The following is a 15,824-nucleotide window of genomic DNA, read 5'->3' as shown; positions in this document are numbered from 1 at the left end:
AAGGAAATTGTTGGTCAAATGGGCAAAAATGTATATACAGGTGTTGATCACACCTTGTTTAAAGCATAAAAATATTTAGAAGCAACTTTAAAGTCCAAAAACAGAGAAGTGGATGAATTATGGCAGTTTCTTACAATGGAAGACAGTGCAACAAATAAGAATAATGATGCATTTCTGTAGATTGTATATGTTTTCATGTAAAAAGAGATTTAGCTGGGTGCAATGATGCATACCTGTAAACTCAGCTACTCAGGAGCCTGAGGCAGGATGATCTCCAAGTTTGAGGAAAGTTTCCATGCTCATGAGCCAGTAGTGAGAACAGAGCATCCTGAATGACCTTCTTGACTCCTCTTGCACCTGCTCCTAAGAGGTGTTTTTGCATTGGATTGGGTTTGGGGAAATCATATCAACATTATTGTACAGCCTTTCAGAGAAAAGTGACTCTTGGGCAAGCAGGATGAACTTTTAGGATCATCGGCCCTACTTGTACACAAGGGCTTTCTGGGTCAAGAGTCAGAGATACAGAATCCCTTAGATAAGTGACTGCAGAGCTGGGACATCAGAATCCCCTAGGAATGCCTTTTAATGCAGATTTGATGGTCAGATTTCTTTCAGGTTTATTAAAGGAGGAATAGAGATCAGAAATCTATTTTATTTTATTTTATTTTTTATTTTTTTTTAAGGAGAGAGAGAGAATTTTTAATATTTATTTTTTAGTTTTCGGCGGACACAACATCTTTGTTTGTATGTGGTGCTGAGGATCGAACCCGGGCCGCACGCATGCCAGGCAAGCGTGCTACTGCTTGAGCCACATCCCCAGCCCCAGAAGTCTATATTTTAAAAAATGGTTCCAGGTTGTTAAATGAGCAGGTTTGGTAACCACTGCACCATCTCACTGGGCGCCTTCTTCAGGAGGGTGATAGCATCACTTGGTGTTGACACCTCGTCCCTTTAATCACCCAAACATTTTTTACATCTTTCTCCACTAGTCAAGTCCAATCTGCCAGCATTTCTGGCCTTTACCACTGTGGAGTCTCTGAGTTTTCCTGCAGGGAGGGACTCATTTTTCTCCAGGCTGTCCCCACCAGAGCAGTCAGATTCAGAATCAGTCTGATACTGTCACTCTTTACCTCTTCCAGACCAGAGCTCAGTTCCTTCCACTGCTTTTTAGGATGAACACATTCTTCCCATGACCAGACAGTCTGTGTGAGCAGGTGCCTCCCAGACTTACCTCAGAGCCATCCTCCCCCAGGGGCTCCTCCCTTCCTCCTCCCTGCTTCACTTTCAACCTCAGCTGCCAGAGACCTGCACCAGGCTTCCCCAATCTTCTATGGGCAGCACTTTTCTTCTCCAAGTTCTTATTGATTTACATAGTTATTAGATTAAGTATGTCTCTCCAAGTAGGCTGGATTTCCTACAAAAGCAGGGACCATGTTTATTCATTATTGTAGCACTAGAGCTTGGCGTATAGTAAGTTCTAAATACCTGCCCTCTTCCTCTATACAGCAATTTTCAGAGAAGACACAGGGTCCTGGGATGGATCAGAGATTTGTAACTCTTTCAGGTGTTCTATTGGTTCATTCAGTTGTTTGTCATGGCACATACAGTATCATATGCCACTCAGAGGTATAATTCTGGGCTTTACCTGGAGTCAGCCATACCATGCGTCATGATTTGATCATTTTCCAACACTTGACATATCTCATTTCTTGTGACTTGTACAAAACATTTATTCATGAACTATGTCCCAGATGTACCCCTGTCCTTTTGTAGTTTATGTTGAAGGAAAAAGAGACATTAAATAAGTGACCATAAGTTGAAGAGTTTTACAAAAGGGGAAGTTGAGTGTAGCACAGAGAGACATAAACAGGTATTCAAATTTAATTTGGGAGCTCACAGTAAGACTCCCCTACAAAAGGAATATATGAGCTAAAATCTGGAGGATGAGTAGGAGTTAGAACAGGCTGCAGGGAGCAGTGCATGTGCAGACCCACTGAACTTTAGAGATAAGGTGTCTAATGGGAAGCAGAGAGCATCCAGTTCTGCCTAATTCTCCCTTGTGAACTGGGGCTGAATCCATCCACACTCTGGGTTGACTCCTCTTCCATCACAAGTGGGTTTGAGATAGTCTGTGTTGGCCTGGACTCTGGGCCAGGTTCAGAGGGAAAACATAGCACTAAACAGAACAGGGAGTGGTAAGTAGACACACTTCCTTCTCTGACTTGGACACCACATGGACAATTGTGAAGTCAATACCACCTAGTACTCTTATTGCAGCAATATTAAGTATCATCACCACCAGTAGTTTTTACTTATTTCTTTATTAATATAGAAAAGGAGCCCAAGGCAGCTGGACCAGTAGTACACAGCACCAGGAGTTAATACTATTCTGGTGAAAGGGTTGGCTTTATAAAAGTAAAGGAGCAGACAGGAGCTGCCCTGCTTCTGGGGCCAGGCCCAGCCTACTGCCCAGACCTCAGAGCAGCACATGGAATGAGCCCCTGGGAGAGAGCTGACAGGTTCTTTGCTGGATGAGCTGGAGACCATGGGGACAAATGGTAGAGATAGAGGGTCAGGCAGTAAGAACCATCCTGTGGATGATGAGGGCAGGGACCTGCTGGCTTGAGGCTCCCCAGTGGATCATGAGCAGGGGCTCTTAGTGGTCCTCAGTTCTGGGGGCAGATAGAAAATGCTGTGAAAAGTGGTGGGCATGGCGAATCCAGACGTGGCCCTGGGGTGAAGGGTTTTCCTCCCTCTCTCCACCAGAAGCCACCTTTGCTCTATACTACACATGGGGCTTCACGCCCAAGGCACAAAGGGAGACTCAGAAGTTTCCCATAGGGAGAAGATGGGGCAAGGAAGGAAGTACTTGAGTGTCCTTAGTTTAGGCAGCCAGGACAGGCACAGGGCAGGACAGCAGCATGTCTGCATAATGGGGCTAGAATATGGGATAAGGATAGGCTTGAAGTCAGTCGGTGACCAGCCCCTTGGTGTCTGCCATGAATCTGCAGTATGCACTGTGTGTCAGTAGATCTGCATTCTAGTCTTCACTCTGCCAGAACTATTATCACTCAGGGCCGTGTCACCATGTCCTGCCCTGGTCTCTTTCCTCATCTGCCATTGAGGGTTTTGGATATGACTTCTGAGGTCAAGGAAGTGAACAAAGCTTCAGGACCTGCTCTTGGTGGTGAAGTGGGACCTGATCCCAACCAGAACCTGGATGGAGTTGGCATGGGATAGGAGTGAGGAGGTGATGGAGAGGGAAGATGTTCTTGCATGGAACCTACCCCCATAAACACTCCAGAGCTAGGAAAGGCTGTTGGGAGACCTCCTCTGCTCAGAGGAATGAAAGGCCACATAGAGAGACAACGTGGATTGGTGCAATTCCTTTACAACTTTCATCTGGGTGACACTTGGCATGGAGAGACTGGAGTGGCACTGGGCAACCCTTCATATTCTTCCCCAGGGCGGGGGAGCTCAAGGCCTCTTGTGGCTTCTGCCTCCAGCCCTCAGCATGGGATCAGAAGTGCTCTTTTTCACGGTGGTCCTATCTTGGGGACAGCCTAAGACTCTGCCTGGCTGGCACATGTTAGTTGGTGAGGAAAGAACAGAGGGATGACTAAGCAGACAGGGAGGTGAGAGCAACTCTCTGGCTTTCTCCTCTTCCTCTAGCAAGAGCAGCTCAATCCACTGAGTCACAGATCTCTTCCACTACAGCATTAAAGATGTGCGGCTGGTCAGCATAGACATGGTGCGATGCACCCTCAATCTCCTGTGGAGAAAAAACCCATCAGGGTTGAAATGGCCCTTTATACCCAATACTGGAAAGCTGCTCCATCATTTCTTCTCTCTTTAAACTTGCTTTTTGCTTTTCACCCACCAGCTCTTATCAGAAATGTGTTATGGTTTGTCTCCCAAAAGTTCCTATACTGGCTAATGCAGGTGGTGAAATGATTGGATTATGAGGGCCATAATGCTTTCAATGGATTAATCCATCTGATGGAGTGATAATTTGAATGATTACTGGGTGGTCACTATAAGCAGGTGGGGGCATGCCTGGAGTAAACAGGTCACTGGGGGCACGTCATGAGGATTATATATTTTGTCCCTGGCTCCTCTAGCTCTGCTTCTTAGCTATCATGAGCTGAGCTGTTTTCCTCCACTACATCCTCTGCCATGATGTTCTGCCTCACCAGGGGCCTGGAGCAATAGAGTCAGCTGATTATGGACTGAATCTCTGAAACTGTGAGCCGAAAATAACTTTTCCTCCTCCAAGTTGTTTTTGTCAGGTATTTTGGTCATTAGCAATGCAAACTGACTAACACCTAATGCTCTTTCTTCCTGGATCTTGGTACATTCCTTTGGGAACCAATGACTCTTCATATCCTGTTCTACTTCTTCTTTGGCCATTCACTGTCTTTCCATCCATGTGAGTTCCATCACTATTCTGCTCCAAAACCCAGGAAACCAGGGCTCATGGGTGGCACCCTGCCTAGAAGCATGCTCCTTGGCAAATGAGGGGAGGGAATAAGAAAAAAGGAGAAGGCAGAAGTGTAGCAGGAAGTCTTCATGATGATCTCTACTATTCATGACACTGGTTTGGGGCAGGAATTATTTGGTGAGGGGTGCCGGAGTGGCAATGTGTGTATGCCTGGCTACTGGACAAGAACCTGCCTTTTAGCTAATTGGGCCCTCCAGAAGTGGGAAGTCTCTAATTTTGATATTACCAAGACAGTCAAACATTTCAAATCTAATGCCCTAGCTCAACCTGTTCATTCCCCTTTTCGCCCTACTCTGATCATCCTTCTCTACCCAAGGCAGAGTTGTTTGATGGAGAGTCAATTAACATATGCTGTCATTCAAGTCACAGCATTTCCACCTTGGCTCCCCCTCCTTGGGTAGACTAACATACCATGTCTCGGACATAGGAATCTGGCCGCTGCATCTTCACTTTTTTTCCCGTGCTAGTATCTATCCAGGTGTTGGCCCCATAGATCATGGTGATGGGTACATCTTTTCGAATTAAGTGAATTCGCTCCAACATGGGGCGCCGGGCCCAGCCAAAGGACTCCATCATGGCTTTGAATGCTGTTTCACCACTGACAGAAACAAACCAGGGTAAGACAATGAATATAATAAATCCTGTAGCAGACAATGCCAACTTCTTGGTCCCTTTAGAGGCTGGGACAGAATCTTAGTGCTGTTTGTATTTCCCTCAAAACCCAGCACTGGGCTTATTAAATACTGGTAAGATTAGGAGATGATGGAATCAGCACACAATGGAAAACCCTATGGCACAGAAAACCATCCAAGAGTGAAATGGACTGCTTTCATTCAACAAATATTTATGTGTCATGCCCTGGGCTGGTGAGGGAACATATGAATGATAGATGGGGTGCCTGCCCTCCTGAAGCTCACATTTTGGGAAGCTGAGTGTTAAATAGCTAATCATACGATTAAGCATTTAGCTTAAAATCTCTTGGGGATTATGAAAGGGTAGTAGAGAGCCCTGAAAGCACAGACTAGGAACTTAGCTTGTTGGGTGGAGGGTAGGGGAACCAATTGAGGTGAACTCTGAAAAGTGAGGACTATAGCAATAAAGAGGACTTCCTGAGAAGACTCCGGGATTAAAAACCAGTCTTAGGAAGACAAGGGGAATTGTGATTTCTGCTAAAGAGAAGCAACAAATGCCAACCCAATCTACTTTACTCTCTGGTCATTTCCTGAATAGAAGTAACTGAGGCCATATCAAGAGGTATCTGCAAATCTAGCATAAACTCCAGCTTTCAGGTGTCTGAGCCACCTTTAAGGCTCTGCCTGTTTACTATGGTTATACCTCTGGTCTCCTTTGCACCCCCAGGATGAATTCTGCCAAGACCACAGGAACCTGAGAACTTTTCCTTAATATGTCACAGCAAAGTAGATAAATCATGGAATTTGGAGTCAGACAGACATGAATTAATGTCTGGCTATTTCCTTAGCAAGGCATGTAACAGGATACACCTTAATTTTCTCATTTACAAATTTTCTCATGATTAAGAGAATGAAAATAAATACAAAACCCCTAAGTTTAAGTGAAGTGAAGTAAGTATCCCATCTCTTGGCCAGATGTCATGTTTTCCAAGGGACTGATCAAAGTCATCAGGAACTTATCAGTTACAACTCAGAAAACTCAGGGAATTATAAAATTGAGCAATGGCAGTTGGAGGTAAGGGAGATGGTTATCATGATGTCATCTTTGCTTCCTCCAGGACATGAATAAGTTGCAAGATTATTCTGTGACTTGAACTGGGTGGCCATTGTACAGAACTAGGTCCATGGTAGGGAAAATTCTGAGGGAAAGGGCAGGAATAGGCCTACGGGACTGGTGCTGAGCACGTGAGGGCTGAGATGAGCTACGAGCAGGAAGACAGAGGTGTCTGATGTGACTGGGTTTTTGTTGCACTGCTTTACTGGGACCTTCCATTAGCTGAACTCATGTGCAATGTTGGCAGGACAGCTCCCACACTACCCCAAAGTTCTCTGAGGCTAATGCTGATAGTATTGCTGGAAGGCAGAGCCCCACCTTCTTCACAGCTTTGGGCTCAAGGCAGGTACCTTGGAAAAGCCTAGTAGGGCAGTAAGTGACCTTAGCTCCTGAGATGCCTCCCAGCAACTTGGGGAGAGGACTCCACAAAGGTGGTGCCACCAAAGTGGCCTTTTGCTATCTGCCATTCACAGGGCATCTATTATAGGAGAAGATTGCCTCCTTGGCTTAGCCCTGGCTGTCAATGTTGCAAAGACTATAGGCTGGCAAGCAATGGGACCTGCTGTGTCAATGAATTGCCAGGGATAGACTTTCTCAAGGTTCCGGGAACACCTTCAAACCTCCAGAAGAGTGGGAATTTGTGTCCCAATGATTTTATTTCAAAGTGCACATAATTAAATCAAACACACACCCTTTCACTCAACAATTCTATTTGTAGGAATATATTCTATAGATGTATTATATGTGTATATAAAGGAATATGTGCCAGGAGGTTCTCTGAAGCAATGTTTGTTGACATCTTAGATGGAAAATAATGAGGAAATTTAGGAACTGCAGGTTGGAGATGATGTTCTTTCTTTTACTTTGCTTTTTAAAAAATTACTATGTTTGTATCACTTTTTCAATTAAAAAAAAAAATCTTTAAAAATGTTTCCTAGACTCTTGCCCATCAGGCCAACTGCCTATCTCTAGGGAAGAGGGAAGACCTTTCTCTAGAGATGGACAAAATGTTTAATTAATCTATTATCTTCTACATACCTTTGTGCTCATCCCTGGAGAACCCTTTGGAAATGATCAAGCCTGCTACTACATGTGTGTGTTCCCCTGAGCCAGTGCTTTTAGAAGAAATAAAGCACAGCACTACACAGCGGAAATTTTTTTCTTTAAACCATCCACCCCAAGTGGGCCCTGACAGCCGCCCTCACCTGGGATTCTGTGCATTGCAGTGGTAGATATACTCTGATATAGTATCATCTTCAAAGAAGTCTGCAAATTTACGCTTGAAGTCTGGCCGAAATCGCTGTACCAGGCCAGGCCCTAGGAGGGGATAGAAAACCATGAGTGGCCAGTTTGGGCAGTACAGGGGGTAAGACTCCTGCCTGTGTATGTTTAAACAACTTTAACCAAATATTATTTCTCTGAAGGGTTTATTTGCTTTATGCATTTAATATTATAGTGGCAAAAAGAGTATAGAAGTCTTCTGGAAAACTCCAGATGACTTCAAATGACAGTTAGTTGGTCACCTAAGAATTTAAAGATAGTCTGACATCACTGAGAAACCAGGTTATTTTCAGCTCAATGAAGTCCCAAGGTCTTTTCCTATAAGGACCATAAACTCCACAAGAGTCTATGGAGGAGATGTTTTTCATATAGTCTGAACCATGTTTTCTTTCTCCCTGGGACCCATATGGCCTTTTAACCTTCTGAAGGGAGTAGATGAAACTGGATCACCTCCCAAGAGTCCTCTCATTTTCAAGCCTGAAGTAATATGTGGAGAGGTGTCCTTAATGATCTGGCTCAGGGCACTGTGTTAGAACAATCTGTTCCTTTCACCTTGCTTGATGGTACACATCCAACCAGTAGAGCACCCAAAGAGACTGTAAAAACTGAGCCTAAGGGTCAATTTCTCATCTTTCTCTCTCTTTTTCTGTTTGCAAGAAGTAGCTGGGGAGGTACAGTGTGGATATCTATGGGCCCTGCCCCTCTGCTGACTCAGTCTTCCATGGTTGCCAGCCAAACACCCCAATAGCTCTGATACACTGCACAAACCTGCCAGATCCAAGGCCAGAAAGGGGGATGATGGTTAGAGCAGGGCTTCTCCCTGTAGAGAATCTGGTGGAGTCCACAGTGCTGGGAACACTAAGGTCAGCCCTCTGCCCACATACTCTCCTTTGGCATCTATGTCTCTTGCTAGCCTTCTTTTCTTCTAGGACTCTTGAACTTCTACCTCCTACTCAAATGCTAATGACCTCCTTTATTTGGAACCATTCTGTTTTTCTTGTAGGGACCACAGAGATAACTTTTATTTAGCCATTAGATTTAACTCACAGTAATTGACTATTGAACATTACTGTGTATATATACGCCATTAGAACAAAAAAGGGTCACGAATCTTTTCCACAAAGGAAATCTGCCTTTTACTTCATCAGAGTAATAAGTTTCCCAAAGTGAAGGGTATGGACAATGAAAGATATGAAGAGTAGAGCTACTAGTACTACACCATGGCTCCCCACCTCTACCTCCTTCCTTCCCTTTAACACAAAGAATCACTTAGTGCTCAGCAACCCAGAGAAGATGAAGATGTAGTGTTTGCTTGAAGCAGGGCATGGCTTAGAGGGGTTTGCCTGCCATTGTGAGTTAACGTTAAAGGCTCAGGCTCTGACCCTCCCTGCTACAGGTGCTAGGTGAGCCCCTGGAATGGGATCCAGTGGTGGTTACTACACCTGAATCATGGATAGCTTGGTCCTACAGACTCACACATGTAGCAGAGAAAGAGTCACTTCACAGGCTCTTTCTTTCCCTGAGGGTCTGCCAAGGTATGGGGTAGCTGTTCTGCTCTATCTATTCTCTACATAGCAAAACTTTAAGGGAAAAAATAACTTCTGAAACACTCAAGAGATCTGGTCCAGATCCCACTTTTTATGAATAGGTGAAAATGGTGGGAAACCAGATACAGCAGGGCTTGGTTGAATGAGACACCTTGCTTTAAGGAGAGGGTTTCTTCATCAGCAGGATACTCACCCCAGGGCCCAGCTACTCGAAGAACAGCCAGGGGATTGGAACGCCCCAGGACAGAAGCCACAGCCTTGACCCAGGTGGGAGGTGCACGGATCTCACTGGGGTCAGTTGGCCGGAGGGGAAAGCCCCAAGGGTCCACCAGGATAAGGTGTTTAACTCTATATTAAAGGAAGAAAAAGGAGAACATGCTATAGTCACTTGGCACCATAGCCCTTAAATCACCCAGGAAGAACAGGACTATTGGAAATGAATGCTTTAAAGTTCCTACAAGGTAAAGAGTCAAGTCATGAGGAAGAAGAGTGGCTGCCTTCTTGTTACCTTTCAGGGTACTTGATAGAGTAAGAGGTGGCCAGGAATCCTCCCAAACTGTGCCCTAGGAGGATCATGCTGGGGATCCCCATGGTCTCCCTCCATGTCTCTATTGAGGTCACAAACTCATCCTCGGCCCCCTCTGGATCTCTTGGGAATGTTGGCCTTGAGCTTCGCCCAAAGCCAAGCAGATCAAAGGTGTGCAGTGTGCGACGGGCACTCAGTGAATCCATGTTGAGGATCCAGAGGCCCACGCCGCCCCCAAAGCCATGCACCATCACCAGGGGGGTGCGGTCCTTTTGCTCAGGGCTCACAGTCACTGTCCAGATCTTGTTCTGGTTTGGGAGAGACACATATCGGGCCAGGAACTTGTTCTGGAGACCTGAGGAGGAGAGAATCCCAAGAGAAATCAACAAGACAGTTTTCTGACAGAAAAGTCAGTTTGCATGGACTCCTCTTCAGATTTCTCTTGACAGTCCCAAACTCTTCCCAACCTCCCTCAGTTCTTCTCTTGTACAACCCACTGACAACTGATCAACTCTCTTCTTGACCAAACTTTAGGCAAGCTCCTCTTGACCTTGGCCCCCACCCTGTCTTCAGCCTGCCTACTATTTCATAAAAGGTGAGGTTAACAAAAATTCCTTCACCTTTTATAGTTGATCAAGTTCCTCATCTCATACCTTTGACCATCCTTCAGCATAAAGTCAATTTGATAAGAACTCCCCTGTCCTTGATATTTCCTCTTAGTAATTTTCTATCCTCTGAACCCTTCACCCTGTTCCTCAGTTATAAATGTCCCTTGTCCTTGCAGTATTTGGAATAGTCTTGAATAGTCTTCCTAATAGATTCAGTAAGTATCAGAGTAATTCTTTCTTTTATACCACATGCCCCAAAGAATTCAAGTCCAAGCACAATTTGTATACTATTTGCTTGTGAGTAGTAAGAGGAGCCATATTATTCCTTGATGTTATGTTCCCAGCTTGCTTTGGGCCCAGGGTGGCAGTGACATCACTGATGCCATGCAGCTCTTGCATCCATCACTTTTTAAAAAATTTATTTATTTTAATTAGGTATATATGACATCAGAATGCATTTGATTCATTGAACACAATTGCAACACAACTTCACATTTCTATGGTTGTACATGATGTAGCATTACACCATACGTGCAGTCATACATGTACCTAGAGTAATGATGTCCATCTCATTCCACCATCTTTCCTGCCCCCATGCACCCTCCTCTACACCCAAAGTTCCTCCATTTTTGCATATCTCCCCCATCCCCATTATGGATCAGCATCCACTTATCAGAGAGAACATTCAGCCTTTGTTTTTTTGGGATTGGCTTACTTCCCTTAGCATAATATTCTCCAATTCCTTCCATTTACCTACAAATGCCATAATTTTATTCTCTTTTAATGCTGAGTAATATTCCATTGTGCATATATACCACAGTTTCTTTATCCATTCATCTATTGAAGGGCATCTAGGTTGCTTCCACAGTTTAGCTATTGTGAATTGAACTGCTATGAACATTGATGTTGCTGCATTAATATAGTATGCTGGTTTTAAATTCTTTGGGTATAGACCAAGGAGTGAGATAGCTGGGTCAAATGGTGGTTCCATTCCAAGTTTCCTAAGGAATCTTCATACTGCTTTCCAGATTGGTTATACCAGCATCTATCACTCTTGAACCTGGGACTTGGCAGCCAGGTGGAGGGAATTTTGGGAGTGTGTTGAGCCTTGGGCTTAGACACCAAGATAGGTAGTTTTTGCTCTGTTGACATGCAACAGAGTTGTCATGCAACAGAGTAGCCTGGATCTTTCCATTTTGTTGGGCAGGGTTGTAGATAAGGAGGGTAATCGTGGCTGGGGGCAGTAGGGCAGGGTGGAGACTATCATGGGCTAGGCAGATTGAAGACAAGAGAAGCCAAGGTCAAGTCATAGCCCAAAGATCTTGTTTGAGCCATTGGCTACTGCTGTTTATGGGATGCTCTGCCTCAACATAATGTCTAGGAGAGCTGGTCTGTGAGAGTTTCAAACTGTGGTAAGTAGATAGGTAGTAGACCACAGCTGGGTAGAACACAGGAAACAATGTTAGAGAATGAAGGATTGCTGGTCCTCAGAAAGGAAGATGGTAAGTTAATAAAAGCTTATGTGTTAAGAGAAGAAGAGAAGGAGGAAGAGAGGAATGGGGATAAGGAAGGAGGGTGGAAAGTAGTGTGCATGTGTGTTGTGTGTGTTGTATGTGTTGGGGATGGAGGTGAAGTTGTAGGATGTGGCAGGAGCTGGATGGCTATGGAGAAGCCAAGGAACCACTACCATAGAATATAGAGTTCTCTGTGTGAATCTTCCCTCAGATCATTGCCATATTTTCCTCTACCCCATATACTGTTAATCAGAACTCAGTGGGCTCAGTGTACCCAGCTCTGGGCAGATCCTGCATCTTTCTTGGACCTTCTAAGGGAGGGAGAACAAGCTGCACCTTCTACTTACACTGGAGGATCTTGGCTTCCACATTCTTCAGCTGAGACATAGAAGTGGGACGCCAAGTAGGCAGCCAGCTACTCAGCCAGCCTTGAGGCCTAGAACAAGGAGACATGGAGATGTTTACTGGCAACATTGGAAAGGAAATACTGAAGCTCTCAGCCTTGCTGATAGAAGAGTTATCAGAGCACAGGGTGTTACTCAGGCTCAGGAGACCTGCCCACTATAGCAGTCAGCAATGCTCTACTGCCTGATAGACTGTTACTCTTCCCTGGGAAATGTCTGTTACCAACAACATGCCCATTGTTTTAACAGATACCATAAACTTGACAAAGCTCTTTCTCATTTATTATCTCATTTGTTTCAACTCCCCTTTGTTACTGGTTATCATAATTTATGTTCAAGGAGATTAAAAGGAGAAAGAAAGCAACTTTTAACTAATATTTCAATTATCCTTTTCTAGTCTTAGGACTAGCTGTTCCTTTAGGGTTAGAAAGACAATTTCCATGCCACCTGCCCTCCTGGCCCTGTTTCAGGCTCCTACAAGTGTGAAGCATGTGCCCATGCCCAGTTGAGCTCTCAGGTAACCCAGTCAGCCCAGAACATGGAGATTGGGCAGGCACAAGGCAGTAGAACTGGGTTCAAGCCCCACTATGTTTCATACACAGGACACAGGTTAATTTTGGTCTTGTTTTCCAAGAGCAAAGTAAAATAAGTAGTAAAATGAGTTGCCTATGTCCTCAACACACAGAGTACAATAAAACATAAGATAAGCCATCCTGCTTTTTCCTCCATACTCAGTGACTTTAAGGTCATTGCAGAGCAGAGGTTAAAATCACCAGTTTTGGAATTAATAAACAAACGAGCAACTCCTGGATATGAATCACAGTACTAACATTGATGAGCAGTCAGGTGTTATTTAGTTAACCTGTCTAGATATGTAAGGGACCTTATCAGGTGCCCACCACAAATTAGATGCTCAATGAATGACAGTTTTTGCTTTTCCTTTACTATCCTACATGATATTTCTTTTTTCTTTAACTCTGCCTAAGTAAAGGGGGTTACAGGACAGATGGCTTCAGGAAGGGCCTGTGAACATCAGTATAATTAATGCAGGGATATTCTGAGAGGAGGCTATAACCACAGCCCCCTTGGCACATGGTGGGTATCCTCATCATTTGAAGCCCAGAACTTTCAATTAGGATATTTCCTTAGAAGTAGAGTTTAGCCTCTTTATTTTACAGGTGAGAAAACTGATGCCCAGGGAGGCCATATAGTATATTAGAAAGACCCTGTCTCAAAAAAAAAAAGAATCCAGATCTCAAATCCAGGTTCTTCACTACCTCCTCCCTGGACCTTCTGGTCTCAGTTTTCAAGGCCATTCATGAACAATCACAATATATAACCACATCTTCATGTGTGTGTTTTCTGAAGGAAGGTGTGATCTAAAACCAGATGGCCAGAGTGATAATTCCACCACTATCACTTAACAATGTAACTTCAGCCATATTAGTTTTCTGTATCAGTTTTCTCATCTTTAAAAGGGAGATAACAGTACCTACCTCATAGGATTATAGAAAGTATTAAATGAGTCAATCCATCTAAAGCACATAAAATAATGCCTAGCACAAGATAAAACTCTCAACAAACCTTCTTTCCCTTCAGTTAAATCACAGGCTGTCTTGCAAGTTATAACTATCAAGAATGTTGGAGGTCTGAAAGAAAAACTTATGTTGCAGGTGAAGTGGTACATCAGTGGTTTTAGCTAGACAAGAATTCTCAAACCATCTAATCCTACACAGAGAGAGAATCCTTTTAATATTCTGCCAAAATTTCCTGATTGATTGAAGCCTGGGGACCAAGTCAACAAAATTTTGCCAGTTTCAAAAGCCAATCTTTCTCTCCATGTCATTCAAAGAGACGGTCACGAGTCAGATCATAACATGTGGACCCCACATTGCCCTATAATTGTCCAAAGCAGAGCTCAGAGAAATGCTGTCCCATAGAACAGCACCACAGGCTGCTCAGCAGATATTCCTTGGGAAGAGCTTTATTTTACCTTTTTACCAAAAATTTTACAGGTAAACTCCAGGAATTGATGCCTGGAACACTGTATCTGTTCAATGCTATTTGGGAGATAAAGGCTAAGGCAAAGAGCAGAGAAGCCACTTAGCATCAACTTAACTTGGCCAGGGTGGTCTCTTCTATCCTGAAGCAGGTAAAGCAGAAGAAGTTCTGTGTTGGGAGAAAATCATGTTCTAGACCTCTGTGATCTTGGTCAAGTCTCCAATTTCTAAGGGCACCAAGTTCTTTATTCGTAACATGGAGCTGAACATCTTACATCTCTTTCAGCTCTAATATTCTGTTTCCCTAAATCATTATAAGTTTCCTCTTGGAAAAGTAGTCTTTGAAAGCAATACCCTCTAGGGAGGTTCCTTCAAGACCAGGAAGCTATTTATTATTGTGATACATTTAATTAGTTTTTCAGGCTATCAGTTTTGCAGGTCTGAAAGAGTGAATTCTGAGTCCAAGGCCCTGTTCCTGTGAAACCAAGGCTTGGTTTGGAGCTGAGTCATTCTCCAAGCAACTTTTTCTTGCTTCCATCAGACTGTGAACTGCTAGTCACACCACCTACAGGTGGCATCCTAAACCTGATGCCCTTGAAACAGTTAAAAAAAAAAAAAAAAAAAAAAGCACCAAATCTAATTCTGAAACCACTGTATTAAGGACGTCGTTATGATGATTAAAAGCACTGTCAACAGAACTGTAAGCAGCAAGTGTCTTGGTGGGCGAGAACTAAAGTAACTCTCAGACCACTACTTCACATCAATCCCGCGCAGGGGAGACTCAGCGTTCTTCCCACGCCTTCTCCTTGTCGGGCTAAAAGGCTCTTTTCACACCCACAACTATAGTCCTGAAGCAAGTCGGGACAAGCACCCTCAGCCGCTACCCCCGCACCCGCGTCCCCAAAGCTTGCTTTCGGGGAATCTCGTGCAATAATTACCACTATGTCTAACCCCTCTGTAGAGGAAAATGAGGGGCAATCGTGAAGACTAATTGGAAAATTCACAATCACTGAGCTGCTGCAGCAAGCTCATCTACCATCGCTCCCTAGGCTCTGCCCGCCTCTTCTGGGCAAAAGCAAAGCAAGCAAACGCACCCCTCCAGCCCTCCCTGGAAGCCAACCTGAAAAAGCAAAGGCGGGAAGGTGTCTAAAATTGTTCCTCAGCCACAGACAGTCCCAGGATCATGGCCCAAAGAGAAAGAGAGAGAGAGAAAAGAGACAGGATTAACTCACTGCTGCTCCAGATCATCAGCCATAGTAAACAAGCCCTGCCGGGTCGAGCTGAGCCAGCCCATCCCTCTGCCTGACGCCAGCACCAGCTGACCCAGAAAAGTATCGGATAACAAAGGGGGCGTGGCCGGCGCGCCCGGCGCCAGAGGCGGGGCTAACGCGGTCCCGGTGGCCCCGGCGATCTGCAGGCAGCGGCAGCTGACTGGTGAACTTCGCCACTGCGGGTTGAGCTGGTGGAGCCCTTGGTGTTGTTTCCTATTACCGGCAGAGATGACTCTGGGTGAGGCGAGGTGTCTCAAAATAGGACAGTAATCCTGGCCACACATTTGGGGGACGGGAGATGGGTAGTGCTAAAATTCAAAGTCCCTCACAGAAGCTCCATCAGCCCTCCCTTCTCTCATCAACTACGAAGTCCCAAGTTTTCAATTCTGCGAATGTGCCCACGTAATCGACAGGAGTATATTAAAA

The 15,824-nt window shown here is 44.6% G+C and overlaps 1 protein-coding gene across 2 annotated transcripts; it reads right to left on the bottom strand.

Moving 5' to 3' along the window:
* Positions 1-2,302: 2,302 nt before the first annotated feature.
* On the bottom strand, positions 2,303-15,429 carry Abhd4 (abhydrolase domain containing 4, N-acyl phospholipase B). Of its 2 annotated transcripts, none has more exons than XM_076849980.1 (7): positions 15,360-15,429; positions 12,071-12,159; positions 9,584-9,956; positions 9,269-9,423; positions 7,453-7,564; positions 4,913-5,099; positions 2,303-3,772 (listed from the first exon to the last, which is right to left on the bottom strand). In XM_076849980.1, exons 1-7 carry the CDS (start codon positions 15,419-15,421, stop codon positions 3,683-3,685), a joined length of 1,068 nt encoding a protein of 355 aa, XP_076706095.1. In that variant the 5' UTR covers positions 15,422-15,429; the 3' UTR covers positions 2,303-3,682. The 2 variants fall into 2 exon arrangements, with proteins under 2 accessions (XP_076706095.1, XP_076706096.1); XM_076849981.1 differs by lacking the exon at positions 15,360-15,429 and adding an exon at positions 15,248-15,306.
* Between the last annotated feature and the right edge of the window lie 395 nt (positions 15,430-15,824).

Source organism: Callospermophilus lateralis, chromosome 3, assembly GCF_048772815.1.
Source record: "Callospermophilus lateralis isolate mCalLat2 chromosome 3, mCalLat2.hap1, whole genome shotgun sequence".
In the NCBI taxonomy this organism is placed as follows: domain Eukaryota; kingdom Metazoa; phylum Chordata; class Mammalia; order Rodentia; family Sciuridae; genus Callospermophilus; species Callospermophilus lateralis.
Note: the sequence above shows the minus strand (reverse complement) of the source record. Positions and strands in the feature narration are given on the sequence as shown.

Bases quoted from the DNA above. Each gene is read 5' to 3' on its own strand.
- Abhd4 (XM_076849980.1), bottom strand. From the start codon at position 15,421: ATGGGCTGGCTCAGCTCGACCCGGCAGGGCTTGTTTACTATGGCTGAT. The intron at 9,957-12,070 runs GTAAGTAGAAGG...TCTCCTCCTCAG, and splicing joins GGAAGCCAAGATCCTCCAGT to GTCTCCAGAACAAGTTCCTG. The intron at 5,100-7,452 runs GTGAGGGCGGCT...TGTTTCTGTCAG, and splicing joins TGCAATGCACAGAATCCCAG to TGGTGAAACAGCATTCAAAG.